Source organism: Ursus arctos, unplaced genomic scaffold (genome assembly GCF_023065955.2).
Source record: "Ursus arctos isolate Adak ecotype North America unplaced genomic scaffold, UrsArc2.0 scaffold_3, whole genome shotgun sequence".
NCBI lineage: Eukaryota > Metazoa > Chordata > Mammalia > Carnivora > Ursidae > Ursus > Ursus arctos.
Genome location: NW_026622985.1, coordinates 95,818,543 through 95,835,262, shown reverse-complemented (window position 1 = coordinate 95,835,262; position 16,720 = coordinate 95,818,543). Strand labels below are relative to the sequence as shown.

At 60.3% G+C, this 16,720-nt stretch overlaps 1 protein-coding gene across 1 annotated transcript; it reads right to left on the bottom strand.

The window, feature by feature from the left end:
• Positions 1-332: 332 nt before the first annotated feature.
• On the bottom strand, positions 333-16,494 carry KRBA1 (KRAB-A domain containing 1). The gene is made up of 15 exons (XM_057304468.1): positions 16,279-16,494; positions 15,462-15,608; positions 14,681-14,836; positions 13,650-13,781; positions 13,240-13,413; positions 12,068-12,223; positions 11,183-11,401; positions 10,574-10,747; positions 10,025-10,198; positions 8,168-8,320; positions 6,311-6,487; positions 6,082-6,213; positions 4,976-5,077; positions 4,373-4,534; positions 333-2,917 (listed from the first exon to the last, which is right to left on the bottom strand). Exons 1-15 carry the CDS (start codon positions 16,466-16,468, stop codon positions 1,998-2,000), a joined length of 3,168 nt encoding a protein of 1,055 aa, XP_057160451.1. The 5' UTR covers positions 16,469-16,494; the 3' UTR covers positions 333-1,997.
• Positions 16,495-16,720: the final 226 nt, after the last annotated feature.

Sequence of the window (16,720 nt, the reverse complement as noted above, 5' to 3'; positions counted from 1 at the left end):
CTCGTTAACAACCGTAAAAGGGTTTTGTGCTTGTGCGGCAGTGCACCTGTGAGGCAAACACGCAGATCAGGAAGCTTCTCACCATTCATTTTATTACTTGTTTTCCACATTCTTAAAAAACAAAAAGAAAAAACAAAGACTTGAACTTCCTACATGGTTGGATGGGATCTGGACCACTGAGACCGGGCTCACCCCGAGCATCCCTGTCTGCTGCGGAGATGAAGGCTGCAAGGAGGGTCACCCAGCAGGTGAGCAGGGGCGCCCAGAACTCTGCTCCTGACTGCACCCTCCGCCCCCCCTCCCCCAGCCCTGTCCTCCCCTTTCCACGGGCTCCGAAACAGGCCCAGCCTCGCTCGCTGAAGCCTGAAAAGGAACGGGCTCATCTTCCTGAGGTCTTTGGGTGGAAAATCTAGAAGTTTTCTATTCCTTATTCTCTTGTCAACTGCGGCTAGATGTGAAAACACTGCCTATTCGAAGCATCCAATTACGTGACCTTCTAGACATGAGCTTCCGAGCCGGTTCCTGGGACTGACTCAGTCCTGAACACATGGCAATCAGCCCATCCAGGGACAGGCTGTCAGCCCAGCCCTTCCCTCCTGCACTGCTGCCACGGGGGCGACCGGGAGCACAGGCCGGGCCCTGCGCGTGTCCCGCGAGCCCGAGCAGGCACAGCAGCCACAGGGCTACGGCCCCTTTGGGCCCCGCGTTGGCTTGGCCTCAGCACCGGCACCTGTGTTCCCCGACAGCAGAGCGGGCCGGGCGGCCCCTCCTGGGCAACGTGTACACAGACAATTCCCGAAGATTCTTCACCTCTTCTCACCTTCACCTTTCGTAAGGACGAAAGTGGGAACATAAGGCTGGGGGAAAAGATCTGACCCTGGGGAAGGATGTGAGGCAGGTAAGCCACAGCAGTACTCCCAATACACGACCGAGTGCCACGCGAGGGGTGGGGCCCAGAGCAGGCCCCTCTGGCCTGGAGACACCTTAGTCATGCCTTCTTCTCCCGAGACGAACTCAAGAAGACTAACCCAGTCCCTTACACGTGTTATTCTTTGAATCGTGCCCCCCAAATTCATGATGAAGTCCTAACTCCCAGTACCTAAGAATGTGACCTTATCTGGAGATAGGGTTTTAAAGAGGTCATCAAGTCACAGTGAGGGCATCAGGGCAGGCCCCATCTGACACGGTCACTGTCCCTACACAAAGGGGGAAAGCCCCGTGAACATGAAAATGACCGGTGATAAGCCAGGAGGGAGCCCTGGGGCGAACTCCCCCTCACCACGTCAGTAGGAACCGGCCCGGCCACCATCCTGACCCCCGACTCTGGCCTCCAGGCTGTGGGAGTGAGTGTCGGTTGTTTACCCTGCCCGGTCTGTGGGCTGCGCTCACGGTAGAATGTGCGGGGCTCTCCCAAGGACCCATCTGTGAATTCTGTTCCGCGGCCGATCTTCCCAGCCTTCCGGGAGGCCGCGGAGTTCTCGAGGGTGTGGAGAGGCAGGCAGCTGAGCCGACTAGGTCCTCATCCTGGTAACAGACCCAACAGCGGTCCCGGTCCGGCCCCGCGGGGCCCCTTCCTAGGAGCCAAGGGCCTTTCTCTCAGTACCCCACTTCTCTCATGTTAGACTCCACACGGGCAAACGCAGGTTCAGCCGAGGGGCAGGGTTCTCTCCAAGTGAAACCCATGCGCCTGACGTACCAGGAAAGCGAGGGCCAAGCCCTCCTCAGTGCTGAGATCAGGAAGGGCAGGTGCGAGGAAGCAGGGCGCTCGTGGTCCCACTGCGGCTGCTGGAGCGTCTAGGCAAACGCGGTGCGCACGTGCGCGCGGGCACACTGGCCACCTGCAAGCTAGGACCGATCCGGGGGGGGAAGGACAAGACGGGAAAGCAGCATCTGAACGAACCTGAGCCAAGAAGGCCATAGGCGTGGCTGAGAAATGCACCCCGAAGAGCGGCCTCCCTGAGCGAACAGCGTCCTGGAGTCAGGGGTGCTCAGCCCCTTCACGGCGCGGAAGTGGGGAAGGTTCGGCTGGAGCAGGGCGAGGGCGCGGAACAGCCCCTAGGAGAAGTGGCCAGGCTGGGGACAGCTTCAGCAGGACTGAGCTGATGAAGAAGGTGGTTAGGGGCCCCCCACCTCGGGGCCCTGTGTTCCCCACCCCACAGTTCCACCTCAAGGGCTCTCTGGACCCCCGCCATCAGGCCGTTGGGATCCCTGGGCCGGCTTCGGGCCCCAGGCGGCACCGCTGCTGCAAACAGCGGCTCTGCATCGACCCTGGGTGCCGAAGCCACCTGTGGGGGTAAGGCAGTAGGCACTGAAGGGGTGGGGGGACTCTGGTGACCCCCAGTGTGTCCAAGGGAGGCATGCACAGGCACCACGGCACGGCAGCTGCGTGCTGAGAGTGGCTGCTGGGAAGGGCTGGAGTTGGGCCCAGAAGGTTCTGCCGTGGGGGCATCTGGAGGCAGCTGAGATACTGGGCGGAACCTTCGGCAGGAAAGGCCTGAGGCGTCACCAGCCCTGCCTCCGTCCGCCTGACCACGCAGGATCTTTGGTTTCGGCCTGGCGGGGCCCTTCTGTCTCCAGTAGGGCTGGTGCCTGTGAGCAGGGCCGTTGGCCCAGCGAGGTCCCCGGGAGGGGGCCCATGGCCAGGAAGCCTGGCACTTCAGCCCAGGGCCCCGAGGGCGCCTCCCTAGCCGATCCACCTGGGTCCTCATGGTGGCTACTTCCTGAGACAGGCCTGCCAGGGCCGCGGCGAGCCGATCCAGCTTCTCCGAGAGGGCGGCGCCGAGGCTGCGGAGCTCGGGCTGCAGAGAGCTTCCGCAGGGGCACGGCTGGGGGGGTGCCTGCGGCAAAGCCGGGCGGAGGGCAGCCGCGGGGGGTGGCTCCGGCAGGCCTCTGGGAAGTGGCTTCCCGTGGGTCCCGGCTAAAACCAAAGCAGGGACACAGGGTGAGAGTTCGCGGGCTGTCAGAACCTTTCTCCCCGCAAGGGGCCCCTACAGCACTGAGGCCTGGCTTTAGACGGGACGGAAATGACTCAGGCTCAAGAATACGGATGCCAGTGCTCAGGACATCAAAGGGGGCACATCTCTTGGCTGCTCCCCAAATTCACGGACAGGGTAAACCATGGACTGGGTCTCAAGCTTTCCTAGGACAGTCAGTGGCCTTGCCATCTGCTAGGAAAAGGACCACCTTTCAGAGCAAATGGCATCCCAGACCACCGAACCCTGCCCTACCGCATCAGAGGGCAGGGTCTGGAGCAGGCTTGGCAGACAGCAAGAGGCCAAGGCTGTGGACAGCACCCGGGAGAGGGGCCCGGAGGGCCGGAGCAGCCTGGGGCAGGGACGCTTCTAGTGGGGTGGCCAGGGGCCTGCAGCAGGGCCAGCACTGTTGCTCAACAGCACAGCCGTCCTGACCTCCGCCCTCCCTATTCTGAGGTCACAGTCCGAGCATTTTAGAGCTTAAATTAACTTTTTAAAAAAATCACCTAATCCTTCACCATAAGGCCCCTTGGAACTGGTCTCCACCCCAGGCAAACCTCACATGAAAGCCTGGTTACCATGCCGGACTGGGGGGTAGGATTTGCTTTCCCCCGCTTCTCTGCACCCCAGCCCAGCTCTGCCCCCTCTTCAGCACGCCCAGGCTCCAGACAGAAGGACGAGGAGAAGGAAGTGACTTGAGGAGCACCATGGGCACCTCCGATGGCCTGGAATGCTGCCTGGTCAGCGTCTTCAGGAAGGATCTAAGCTAAGGGCTAGGACGCTGGCAGCGTGGCGGGTCCACCCGAACCTGAGGGACTGTGCCTCCAGAGCAGTGAAGCGGCGAGCCAGCCATGGAGCTCCAACCAAGCGGCCGGGGTGAGGGTCTCGGCGCAGGTCCCACAGCGAGCCAGGAGACTGAGCCCCACGCGCTCCCTCCGTGCCTCTAACAGGTACGGGGAGGAGCTCCCTCGGGGTCAGGTGTGAGGCAGACCCCCGTCTCTCCGGACGCCCTGGGCCACGTCACTCAACACTACTGGGCCGGTTTCCTCATCTCTCTGGAAGGTCTCCTCAAACCCCAGACTTTGATTCTGGGGGTCATCTACACTAGTAGGCTTGCCTCTAGAAAGTACTTTTATGAAAAAGACTGCTATTTCTGTGAGAAAACACTGAATGAAACAGCAATCTGGAGTTCAGGGTGAGACCCTTCCTGCCTATGACAGAACGAGCTGGAAGGCTGCTAGGTACAAGCTTCCCCCAGGCTTCTGGCCAGCCTGCCCCACGGGAAGGAGCTGATTAGCAGGGAAGGAAGGCGGGGGACCACTGCAGATGCCAACCTTCTGCCCACCCTGTGCCCGCAGGGCTCCTGACAACTTGAGGGGACGGGGAAGCCACCAGTTCACCTGCAACATTTGGTCTTCCGTTTCCAGGCGCCAGACCCCTGGATTCTTCACTGACCCTGGGCTTCCAGGACAGGGACCCAGGGGCTGATCCAAGAGGCTGGCAGGGCCCCGCCCCGGGCCTTTTCTCCGGCTGAGGGGCAGGGCAGGGGTTTCCAGCTGCCCCTGCAGAAAGAGCACAGAGCACCTGGGATAGCCCCCTATCTGATTTGCGGGTATTTGGACATGGCCTAAAAAATGGAACTTTCAACTTTCACAAATTGGTTAGATGGGATGCAGGACACACACGCCTGGCCTGTCAGGGAGTCTAACCCTGGCCGAATGGCCCACTGGGCACGTGTGATGAGGGTGCACTGGATTAGTTCTGGAGTCCTCTGCGCCCAGGGAGTGACCCCTCTGGCTCTAGCCCGAGGTGAAGGCCGGAGGGAGCAGACAGAGAGGCCGTGATCTGCAGGCCCCACCCCAGTGAGGGTCCCCCAGGCACGTGCTGGCGGCGCCCCGTGGTTCACGGGAAACTGGTCGGTGCCCAGCCCACTCTGCCCTGTCCCACTAGGCCCACTGAGCCGTGAGGGAGCTCCCGTCCCCGACTGTTCACCGCACCCCTACCTCCTCCAGCACGGCCCAGGGGGCCAGGCTGGCCCGGGATTTCCGAGTACACATCTCTCCAGGGCAACTGGGACCTGCCCCCCGTCTTCACTTCTGCTTTTCCTGCAGGAAGGAACACCGGGTCGGGCCTGCATTGAGGAGCGAGGCTGCCGGGAGAGCAGGCAGCATTTTCACGGCAGGACAACCTCTAAGTTCTCCCAGGTGGGAGAATCTCCCTGTTGACACTGCTTTTGTTTATTGTCGAATTTGGAAAATGTATATTACGATCATCCTCATTATACACACACACACACACGGACACACAGTGGAAGTGCCTGACTCAGAGCTTTGGATCGCTGCGCCGTCCATTCAGAAGACATCTGTCTTGGCTGAACATACTGTTGGCTGCCCGACACAGCGATGAGCAAACCCCCAGACAAGGAATCAGCCCCACCTGAGCCATGAATGTCCCTCGGTCAGAAGGCCCAGCGACACCTACATTTAGGTAACTGGCCACTTGAGCACCCCCGCTTCTCCCTCCCCGTGCCCTAACTCCCGCTCTGAGGCTTTGAATTCACCAGTAAAGAGCGAACCCACGGCCGGACACCCCACCCTGGAACCAAACACAGGCTGAGGCCCAGGTGCGTGCGCTGCTCTCGCTCTGCCTCCCTACCTGCGACCATGCTGCGTGCCCCGCGGGGACTGCAGTAATAAGTCCCGCTCCTCCCAGTTCCCTGATGGCTTTTGCTGACATGCGTCCTATGATTATAAGAGCCACAGGACTAGCCCCAGAGGGGTCAATGTCCACGGGGCTCCCTACAAGTAACATGGGCTGGGAGAGCGCCACCTCCGATAGGCTGGGACCAACACAACACTATACACGTGAACAGACGTTATCGGCGCACACGACGTGCACGTTATAGAGCGAGCACATATACACATTAGGTTCATTGCCCGGCTTTCTAATTCAACACACTTGTTGAACAATCCTGGGGCACGATGCCCTACCTTCTCTCTCAGATGCAGCTCAACTGGCAGGGAACTCAGGCAAGACAAAAGCAGAGAACTTCGGCGAGAGTCAGGCAAAGTGAGAATACAGGCCCCCTCCCAGGAGCCCCCCAGCTCACCTGCACTGGGCCTGCAGTGGTCCCCGGCCTCTGTTCTCCCTGGGCCTTCTCCAGAGCTGCTGCCGGTGGGGATGCCGTCCGGGCGCGGGGACAGAGGGCCAGGAGCCTTGCAGCCGGGAAGGCGGTCCCTCTCTGGCAACACAAAGCCGGTGTCAGGGCAGTGGCTGCACCCCGGTGGGGGGTGGGCGGCAGATGGCTCCCTGGCCTCTTCTGTTCCCTGTAGGCTCACCCTGTGGGAGCAGCTGCCAGAGCTCGTCTCCTTCTGAGCTGCTGAAGCTGGAGCTAGAGCCGGGGCTGGGGCTCGGGCTGGGACCTGCCAAGCAGGCGAAGCGTAAGGGCCTCCCAGGCAAGATCCCCTTCAGGGAGTTCTCCAGACAATGGAGCGGGGACAGCTTCGTGGCTGCACCTGGGCAAATGACAACAGAACATTCTGTCCATCAGCCTGATGACAGGCCGGAGGACCGTCTACCTTAGTGAACAGGCACGCAGAGCTGGTCCCCTTTCAGGTCAGCCAACGGCCTCACACAAGCTCTGGGAGACCCTGAACAGCTCCCACTCTGGCCATGGAAGGTGGAGAGGAGCAAAGCCAGCAGGGAACTTTCCTGGAGTCTCAAGTCCCTGGTACTAGCCAGCTGCTGGCTGCAGACAGGCCCAGGGTATTAGAGCCAGGTGGCCCCTCCTACTTGCTTCACTCAGGACCAGTGGTCCAAGAACAGAGACTCAGTCCTGTCCACAGGAAGCTCCCCAGAGCCAGTTCTTTTCTGCTGGGAATATTCAGAAATACCACATTTATCCAAATAAACTGGACCCTGCCAGCCTACTCAGGCAGGGCTAGGAAGGAACACCGCTGTAAGTACAAATGAACAGTGCCAACAGTGGAGAAAGATTCCCTCACCCTGCCACCCTACCCCCACGGCCCCAGGCAACCACTACAATAAAGGAAAGAACAGTCGTCTCCCAGAGAAACCTGATAGCTGCTGAAAACCATCCTCCCCCCTTCTTTTCCACGATCCAGTTTACGGTCTTCTTCAGCGCACCTTGGGGCATGCAGCCAGCAGTCTGGGGAATGCACCCGCTCCAGCACGCAGCACGCAGCCCAGGCTGCCAGCCGGGGCACTGGGCGGGGGTGGAAGGAGCAGAGGAGACTAAAGGGGGAATCTAGTCCCTCGTCGAAGACTTTATTGGGAGGGAAGACATGCCATGAAACCCCAAGGCAGATGTCAGCTCACCATCTTGGAGCCACCTCCACGGCCCTGGCCTGGTGGCCCCGTGGTCTTTGAGTCCTCGCTGGTAGCAGACGGGCACGCTGCCGGAGGTAAGCGCCTGGGGGCTGCCCAGCCGGAAGCTCCTGGTGGGTGCTTCCCCCTGACTCTGTCCCAGGTGAGCTGACTCACAGGCCTCGCCTCTCAGCCCTGTTTCGATGAAATGCCCCATGGGGCACTGAGGCAAGGAAGTCACTGGACAGAGACTAGCTTCTGCCACTGTTGGCTTCTCAGGCACATGAGCTCCAGGTGTGGGACACACACCAGGCCTACAGATGTTCCCAGGAGCCACCCAAATCTTCCAGGACCTCTTTATCCCCACATCTGGCCACCTGGACTCTTGGGGGCCCCACAGCACAGAGACTGTGTTGGACACCAAGGCATGGGGGGCCGACACAGTCAGGATCGAAAGGTACTCTGCTGCCGAGGCCCTGGCTCAGGCCTGAACTCAGAGCAGATGGCAGGGCTTGCAATTCACCTCTTGGCTGGTCCCAGACCCCCAGCCCCAGCCCTGGCTACAGCTCCAGCCCCCCAGCCCCATCTCCGGCCCCAGCCTCGGCCCCAGCCCCAGCCCCAGCCCGGCCCGGGCTCCAGGCCCGATGCAGCCCTGGGTATCCTGCCCTGACTCCACCCACGACTCAGAGGCTGGCAGCACTGTTCGGCTTCCTGGCCTCACACAAGCCTCTGCCCAGGCCATTTCCAGAGCATCTTCTCCTCTCAGGGCTGGATGTGGGCCGGCCAGCTGCGTGGGGAGGCAGGGCCAGGGCTGGCCGTGTGAGAGTCGCCCTTCCCTGCTCTCAGACACTGGGGCAGCTGTGCTTTACCTTCCTTGTCTGCCATCCAGTTCTTGGGCTCCGCTCTCTGGGGCCCCCTGTCCCCTGCTGAGGACCAGGACGAGGCTGACTGTGGCCTGAGCACAGGTATCTCTCTGAGACAGTTCTCCAGGCCCTGGAGTGGGGAGCTGCCCACTGGGCTTCCTATGAAAAATCCAACATTTGCAATCTTGGATGGACAGAGCTCAGTCTCTGCGAAGCCCAGGAGCCTTGCCTACAGCCCTGTGTCCAGGGCAGCTGGGGCCACGGGAGGAGGCACAGAGCACTGGACCTGTCATGCCCTGTCCCCACCACGTGTCTGTCCCGGCTCTGGGCAGGCCAACCTGTCTGAGCCATCTACACAGAACCTGGTCAGTGGGCTGTGACAAGGGCCATCAGCCACAGGCACAGGCTGGGCTCCCTCGGACACTGCGCTCCATCTTTGGGAGGCCACCATGCTACCTTGCCCACAGACAGCCCTGAGGACCGAGCACCGTAAGGGCCCCTCCACTAGTCACAGGGAAACGCTAAAGGTGCCTTCACCTCCAGATACGATGTAGCGGGTTGAGAAGGCCAGGGCTAGTGTAGTGGCCACTTGGGGGAAAAAACAAATAAATTGCAAATATTGCACTTCTAGTGACAGAGCTGTGGAAGCAGCAGATGAACGGACAGTCCGAAAAAGGAAAGGCCCTTCCTACGTGAGCTGACATCGTGGCCACGCTCTCTCCTGAAGGCGTTCGCTGACGCCGGACGAGGCAGGGCACAAAGAAAGAGAGAGTACTGGAGCTTTGCGCTGCCGCGTGGGGCTGGCACGGCAGAGTTCCATTACAGAAGCCCCAGATGCGGTTTCCCTGAGCTCTGGAGCAACAGAGGGAGCTGGGCGGCGAGGCTGGAAGCTTCTACAAGGCAGCAAGAACTCTCCTGCGGTTTGGGTTCCTTAGAAAGCAAAGTTAACTCACAGAGGCCACACAAACAAGCCACGTGCTGACGACCCCTGTGGATGGGTACTGCGCAGTGGTCAGGACGAACGCGGTGCTGCTAGTGTCCGAGAGACATATAGACAGAATTCAGGAAGGTGCCAAAGGGAGATAATAAAAAAAGCAAGGTGGGAAAGCTGTGTATAGAATGCCACCGCCTGTGAGAGGGAAAGCCCCCACAGCGAGCGGCTGGCCACAGTGGGTGCAGGGATCCAGGTGGCCACGGGCACTGGAGGCCCCAGCACGGCTCCAAAGGCTCCCGCTGGCCCAGGGCAGAGTCCTGGGGCAGCTCCAGGCCTTCCGCAGCCAACAGACGAGGCAGGATACAGAGGCGGGCAACGGGGGACCCGGTGTCTGTGGCCAAGGCAGAGGAAGAGCGCTTGGATGATTCAAGTGGGGACAAAGGTCCAGAGGGGACACTACAGAGTCCCGCAAGATTCCAAAGAGGTGTGACAGCTCACCGTGGCCGCCTCCGCATGGCGGGGGGCGGGGGGGGGGGCTTGGAGAGACATAGGTCACCAAGACACTCCTTAAGGTGCTTTTACATGAACCTTGGGACATTTGTCCTAAGTCAGAGATCAGTTCGGTATTACAGGCATTCCTTTACGGCTGGGGTAAGGAAGAAGCTGACACTAAAGAAGACCTCTTTCTATTTTGTAAGGGGTCTCAGATGTTGTCCTGCCCTTCGGAGCCAAGTCGCTAAAATGGATACTGCACCCCCACCCCACCCCACCAACCCACCGCCACCCTGCAACAAGTCCCCTGTCTGCTCCTGCTTCCACTTCCCCAGCTCTGCTCCACACGCCGGGCATGGCAGCCTGACCGGGCTGGGTCAGAGAGGTCTCCCATGCTTCACCAGGACTGACTCCCAGCCTCAGGCCTGCCAGCTCACCTTTTCCAGGCGGACGCCCCTGGCTGCCCCCAGGGCTCTGGAAATCCAGGTCCCCATCGGTGCTGCTGGATGAGGAGAAGCTGGGAGGGGTGCTGCGGGGACCTGAGGGGAGGGCGGGGCTGCCTCTCACATAGCCCTGCAGACTCAGAGCCAGAAGAGGCCCCACAGTCACCTCTGCAGGAAACAGCACAGCTGACATCATGAGAAAGCCACTGGACAAGAGGTCCCCTGGGCCCTGGGCTGGAGGTGGGCACCCAGAACACCTATCCCAAAGGATCTCCCACAAGGGTCTCCCCTTAGGTTAAGGGCTCAAGCACTGGTTAAAAAACCCACGTGAACCCAACTGTTGGTCTCATGGGACTAGAAAGTTAGTAAGAGCCCTCAGAGGGGGCAGCGGGCAGGAAGAGTTGGGCTTCCACCACATTCGGGAATGTTTAGAGGAGGCATCAGTAAGGAGCTATAGAAGGGCCTGCACCTCCAGGGGCCCAGGATGAGGAGCAGAGCGCCTAATGACATCCTCAGCACCCCTGAGCCCAGGGCCCGGTCTACCTTCACTGTGTGATCTGCAGGGCTGAAGCTCGGGCCTCTGAGACCCGGGGTCTCCTGGCTGAGGGCTCCGGAATCCAGAGGCGGCCGGCGGCTGGGGAGGTAACGACCCACTCAGGGGAATGCCCTTCAGACAGGCCTCCAGGGCTTCCAGGGGTGAGCTCGAGGCACTGCCGGCTGGGACAGGGGAGATGGCCCTATCACCATCTCGGGCACGTTCCCCTGGCCCGGCCCTAGGCTGGCTGCCCCAACCTGCCTTCAGCAGGGTGACGAGTCCTACACCAGGTGTGGAGGCCTGCCAGGCAGGACACCCTGTGGGGGACTTCGATTCACTGTTTCAGGGCAATGACACAATCTGTGCCCCTGACCAGGGGTGGCGTAGGAAGACCCACATGTATGTAGTGGCCAGTTTCCTGACAGGCAGGAAATCTCTGTAAACAGAAGTCCTTACAATGGAAAGCTCCCAGGCAAGCGCCCGGATTTAGGAGGATGTGGGTGAAGAGAGGGGAGTCACTGCCTGAGAAGGACCTGCTCCCTTCCCTGTGGGCTGGCAAAACCTCGGTGGGGCTGAGAATCCCACTGGAGGACTTAAGAGATGCCCCCAGGCCTCACCTTGAGCTATGGGACCCCAGCTGGGCACTCGGACCCCTCTGGTCTCTCCATCACCCCCCTGGCCGCTGGTGGCAGAGGGGCTGTGGGTCCACTTGCTGAGCTGACAGGATGCAGGCACTGGGGGGCTCTGGGCCCAGCCGTCCTCCATCTTCACCACAGGAAGCGCGCTGCTAGCTCCTGGACCAGGGCTGGGAGGAGGGGTCTGGAGGGGTCTGGGCTCTGTGGGAAGCCCCCGTGAGGGCACTATAGGGTCAGGACAGGGCTCCCAAGGCCCCTGGCCCCACCGCAGTCTCTGGCTCCAAGGCGGTCACTGCTCGAACACCAGCACATGGAGCAGCTCACGCTCCCATCTTGCCCTGGGCCTTCTGGGGCGCCTCCAGAGGTTTCTACTCAGAGAAGCCACATCGGGCTCCTCGGGTGGCACCAAATCAGGCTCTTTCCTCCAAGGCCAGCAAGTCTGTATCAATTCGACTTTACCAACAGTCTGAGAAGCTACCGAGTCTTGGGGGCGCTACAGTGTCCGGAAACGCTACCCCAGCCCACGCGAACATGACGAGAACCCCCAATTCAAAACTATGCCCCAAGCGTCTACAGGACCAGAGCTCTATCTTCTGTTCTCGGCCTCCCCCTCCCTAAGGTCTGTTCCTCCCTTCTGGAACTTTCAGCCCTACTCTAATAGCCAGCCTGGATAGTGATCATGGACTGATGAAACACCTCATAGCACCTGCCTAACTCCATCGACAAGGATGGTCCCTAACATGTGGCAACTCTGACCTACATGCAGAGGCGAGGGCCTGAGGGCCTGATGTGGAGGCCTGCTTGCAGCAGAGAAACGAAACAGATGTCGTCCTAGGGCACCCCCCCTGCCCAGCCAATGGCCTTTACCTCCAGAATTCCCTTGGCAGGCCCCTGGGTCCTCTTGCAGCAGTGGGTCCCCCACTCCTGAGGGGCTGGGATGCCTGTGCCGGGCCTCTGGGATCTCCTTCAGACAGTTCAGCAGACCCTGGAGGGGACAAGCCCCGGAAACTGCCTCTGTCTTCACTATAGGAAAAAGGAAGGCATTTTCGCCCTGAGCCCAGCCACGACAAACAACAAAGAGTGGACAGTCCAGATGAGGGCCAGAAATCGGGAAACGTGGGTCTTCTTGCAGCTGATTTAGACCTGCACAGGCCACTGTCTCCTTGGTGCTTGGCTTAAAAATGCCTGTCTTGGGGCACCTGGGTGGCACGGCTGTGGGATGGAGCCCCATGTTGGGCTCTGTACGTAGCACAGAGTCTGCTTGAAACTCTCTCTCCTTCTCCCTCTGACCCTTCCCCCCACCTCTCCCCCGCCTCGCCTCTCTAAAATAAACAAATAAGTCTAAAAAAAAAAAAAAGCCTGTCTTCACACCTCCCTGAAGCAGACGACTGGAAGGAGGGAGATGAGAAGGTGCGGCATCAAGGCGGGGGGCGGGGGGGGGCATACATGGAGCAGGAAGTGAGTGGACAGGTCCCTACCTGCCCGCGGTCCCCTGGGCCCTGAGCAGAGCTTCTCTCTGAGGAGGACCAAGCTGTTCTCACACACACACACACACACACACGCACGCACGCACACACACGCGCAAATACGTCACTGTACCTGAAGGTGGGAACAATGACCCCCTTTCACAGATGGGGAAACCAAGGCTCAAAGGCTTCAGGCGCCTCTCACAGTCTTCACTGCTCCTGCCCCCACCACGCCGCCCGATGCCCTTTGCACCCCCTACTCTGCACCGTTTAGAGTCAACGCAAAGCGACGCTCAGCAGCTCCTGCTCAGAGGTCCCGTATTAGCACAAGTAAAACACAAAAGGACCCAGAGCCAAGTCTGTTTTGAGCTTCCTTCTACCAGCAGACCAAATGTCATTCTCCTAAGAAAGTCACCTGGCTCCAGAAACAGGCCGCTGATGATAGGGGAGCAGCTGTGCCGGGCGTGCTCCTCCAGGAAGACGTATTTACAGAGAAACAGCTACAGAAGGGCAATTCGAGCTTTTCAGGGGCTTCAGAAACCTTGGCCGGAGACAGGTCCCCAGGGGACTCACCTCCCCAGGGTGGGCTCCCAGGCCCCAGCTCCGCTCTGGTTAGCTGAGTAGCGCCCTGGCTGGGGACAGGAGGCAGCAAGCCTGGGGACAGCTCAGGGTGCTGCGGCCCAGGCACAAGGATTTCCTTCAGGCAGTTGATAAGGCCTTGCAAGGGGCTGTTCCCAGAAGGGATTCCTACGGCACCTGCAAGACCAGCCGAGGTCAGGGCCGCCCTGATGATGGCGACTATGGGACTCTGAGACGGTCTGAGATTCCCACCTGTGTGAACCCGGACACCTGGCGTGCAGGGCTGTCAGGGGGCCGAGATGAAAGGGCCACCTGACAGGCTTGTGTGAACCAAGCATGCCTCCATTTCCCTTCCCTGCTCAGCTCCAGGGCACACCCCACTCTGGGCAGAGCCAGCCTCTCACCTGTCCCCAGGGTCCCTCTCTCCTGTCTTCCGTGGCCCTTCTTCCTGCTGGGGCTATAGGTAGGAGGGCTGGGCTCCCCACCTGGGGCTTCTGGGCCCTCCTTCTCTGTAGATCTTGGTTTGTCAGCAGTTTCTGTTAGAGGAGAGACAGAAAGGTCTTTCTAGCTCTGGCTCCTGGCCCTGAGGAACTGCCCCAGATTGGTCCCCCTAGAGGACAGGCCTCTCAGCGCCCCCCGCATCCCCGGGAGGCAGCCAAGTCCTGGAAACTTGGATTTGTGGCAGAGTCAGCTCCCGCAGGCTTGTCCTGGGAGTCCATCCCGGCAAAGGCAGGGCTCCTTTCCCTGTTTCCTTCTGGTGTCATTGTAAACACCAAGACTGCTTGCTGTGAATAACTCGGAACCCTCCAAAGCCAGCCTCTGACTCTGGCTCAGTGAGTCCAGCAGCCTTGACACACAGGGCCCAAACTTGTACTCATGCTTCTCAAATCTAAGCATGTGGACCCCCAGAGCCAATCTGCCAGGTGACACCTAAAATCACAGGCTAAATGGGGTCTGTTTTTCAGGAGTGCCAATTTTAGTCCATATTCATTTAAAATGTTTTAAATAAAAAACAGATACCCCAACAAATGCAAAGTTTGCAAGAATTTTTAGAAATACAGTGAGACCCCGGAGAAATTCTAGTGGCTACCCTTGCCCTCCTCTGCTCTTAGGGCTGCCTTGGTGAGAAGGTCTGAGACTCAGGTCAGGCACACATAGGTGTCCCTCACCGACAGGCCTGCATGTTGGAAACTGCCCTCTGCTCACGGTGAGTCAGTGCACAGGACTCCGCATGCAGGGCTGGGAGAGAGCTGCTCGGGGACCGAGTATCACACTTCCTCTCTGCTCTACAGAAAGGGGCCCTTGTCCTGCTCTTTGGGGAGCCAGCTCACTTTAGCAATAAGGGAAACTGAGTCCTAGAGATAATGAAGAGGGCACAGAGTCCAGTCTCCCCGCCTCCAGGGTCAGAGCCCTGCCCCTGCTGGGTTGTACTCACTGATGGGAAGGGGGCTCCCCTGGCCCCTGGCCCCCGGCACATCACTGGATGATGAGCTGCTGGTAGATGTGGCGGCCAGGCGCGGCCAGCCTGTCGGCGTGTCTGGAAGGCAGCTGAGCAGACCTCGGAGAGGACAAGTCTCCACGGTCACAGCTGCTATTGGGGAGGACGGAGAGGATATGTGAAACTAGACTTAAGCCCAGCAGTGGGTAAAATGCCCCCAACATTGTCCCATCCCGGCCCTTCCTTGCCCTGTGCCATTGACAATGACCCGATGTCAGTATCCTCTGCATTGTCATTCCCGGGCTCTGACACATAGACTCACAGCCCCAGTCTTGTTCTGGTAAGATCCCCCCACCCCGACTTTCTGTGTCATTTGCCATCCACTGAGCAGGCTCAAAGGCCAGGGCTGGTGGGGACAGACTTCTCGAGGAGGTACGGTCTGAGCTGAAAGCACCTGGTGAACAGGGCAGGGGGAGGACCAAGACTCTGGGGACGTGGGCGGAGCACAGACTGGGGGGGACTGGGCCCCACTGGCCACGCAAACTGGGCACAGCTTCGTCCCCCTCATCTCCAGAATAGGGACTGGCCTCACCTGCCACACAGGGCACAATGGGACAGCACGAGAAAGGCCAGGCGCCACTGTCTCACCCACCACCCATGCCTTCTCGGGGGCAGACGTGCTACCGGGGCGTTCGCGACCCAGGCCACGCCACCCAGGGTCTGGCAGGGGCTGCGCAGGCCCACGGCACCCAGCTTGAACTTACGTCGTCCGACTTACCCTCGGGGCTGCCCCGCTCCCCGTCCAGGCTGACTGCCGCGCTCCCACTCTCGCTCTCCGGGCCGACCTCCCCAAACAGGAACTCCGGAATCTCCCTGACCAGCTGCACCAGCGCAGTGAGGTGCAGGCTGTGCGGGGGTGCTCCTCCTGCCAGAGAGGCCGCGCTGAACCCCCACGCCCTCGCTCAGCTCGGCGCTCACGCTCTGGCAGGACTGCCAACCAGCGTGTCGTGCCGTCCTGCCACGCGGGCAGCGGCCAAGGAGAGACTGATGTCCGGGAAGTGAAAAGGCCCCGCCCCGGGCACAGCCGGGACTACGGGCTGGGGACTCTGGGTAGTGTCCCTCATCACTTGGTACTTCTCTGACGGGAATGCCACGGAGGGCTGCCTCCCCACCCCCTCCCACTGGCCGGGCCCTCTGCCCTTCCTGGCACCCCTACCCTCCCAGCTACATCCATCCTCTGAGGCCCCCAGAGGTCAGCCCTGTGGCTGCGCCCTCGGGAGCTGCAGCCTGGCTCTGCACGTCAGTGGCAGGAAGGGGGGCTTGAGCAGCGGATACTCTCCACAGGCAACCTCAGGTGTCTTCCTAGCATTGCACACAACGGGCAACAGCGTGCCGGGGGGCCAAGGGTGAAAGGTCACAGAGAGGTCTGGGTATAGAGCACAGCAAGGGCTGAGGTCACAGTGTTCCCCGAGGAGTAAAGCCAGGGGCAGAGGACCTCACAGTGGAAGGGACAAGAGTGAGTCCACCTGGCTCAGGCTGCCCGGGGGACCAGGACACCCAACGGGGCCCGACCTTCATCTGTCAAGATTACTCACCTGGGGGGCCTCCTCCCCTAGAAGGCTCCTGCCCCTCGCCAGCGGAGCTCCTGCCTTCCATGGCTCCTCCAGCCTCCGTAGGAGACAGGAAGGCAGAGAGGGGGAGCAGCTCATCTGTCCCTGGGAAAGAAAAGAGGGAGGGACAGCCCCTGGGAATGGAAGCTGGCCTCCACCCACCACAATCACGCATGCACCTGTCTACGTGTGTGTTCGTGTGATCACCCAAATCCCGAGAACTGCGGGGCCGCCGGATGCTCAGAAACCAGGCTGCTCAGTGTTCTGCCCGTGCTGGGGTGCCCCGACCAAATCTTACCCAGAACCCTGGTGCAGACTAGGGAAACAATAACGGTATAAAAGATCTGTGAGGCCCTCGGCTCAGCCTGAGGTGCTCAGAACACCACCAAACGCTGTTCGTTTTGTAGATAAGACTCAGGCCTGGCGG

Excerpts from the sequence above, each read along its gene's own strand:
- KRBA1 (XM_057304468.1), bottom strand. The coding sequence starts at position 16,468 with ATGCGTGATTGTGGTGGGTGGAGGCCAGCTTCCATTCCCAGGGGCTGT. Across the intron at positions 14,837-15,461 it reads GGAGCGGGGCAGCCCCGAGG|CAGCTGTGACCGTGGAGACT; the intron begins GTAAGTCGGACG and ends CCTCCCCAATAG. Across the intron at positions 2,918-4,372 it reads CGGAAGACCAAATGTTGCAG|CCGGGACCCACGGGAAGCCA; the intron begins GTGAACTGGTGG and ends CTTTGGTTTTAG.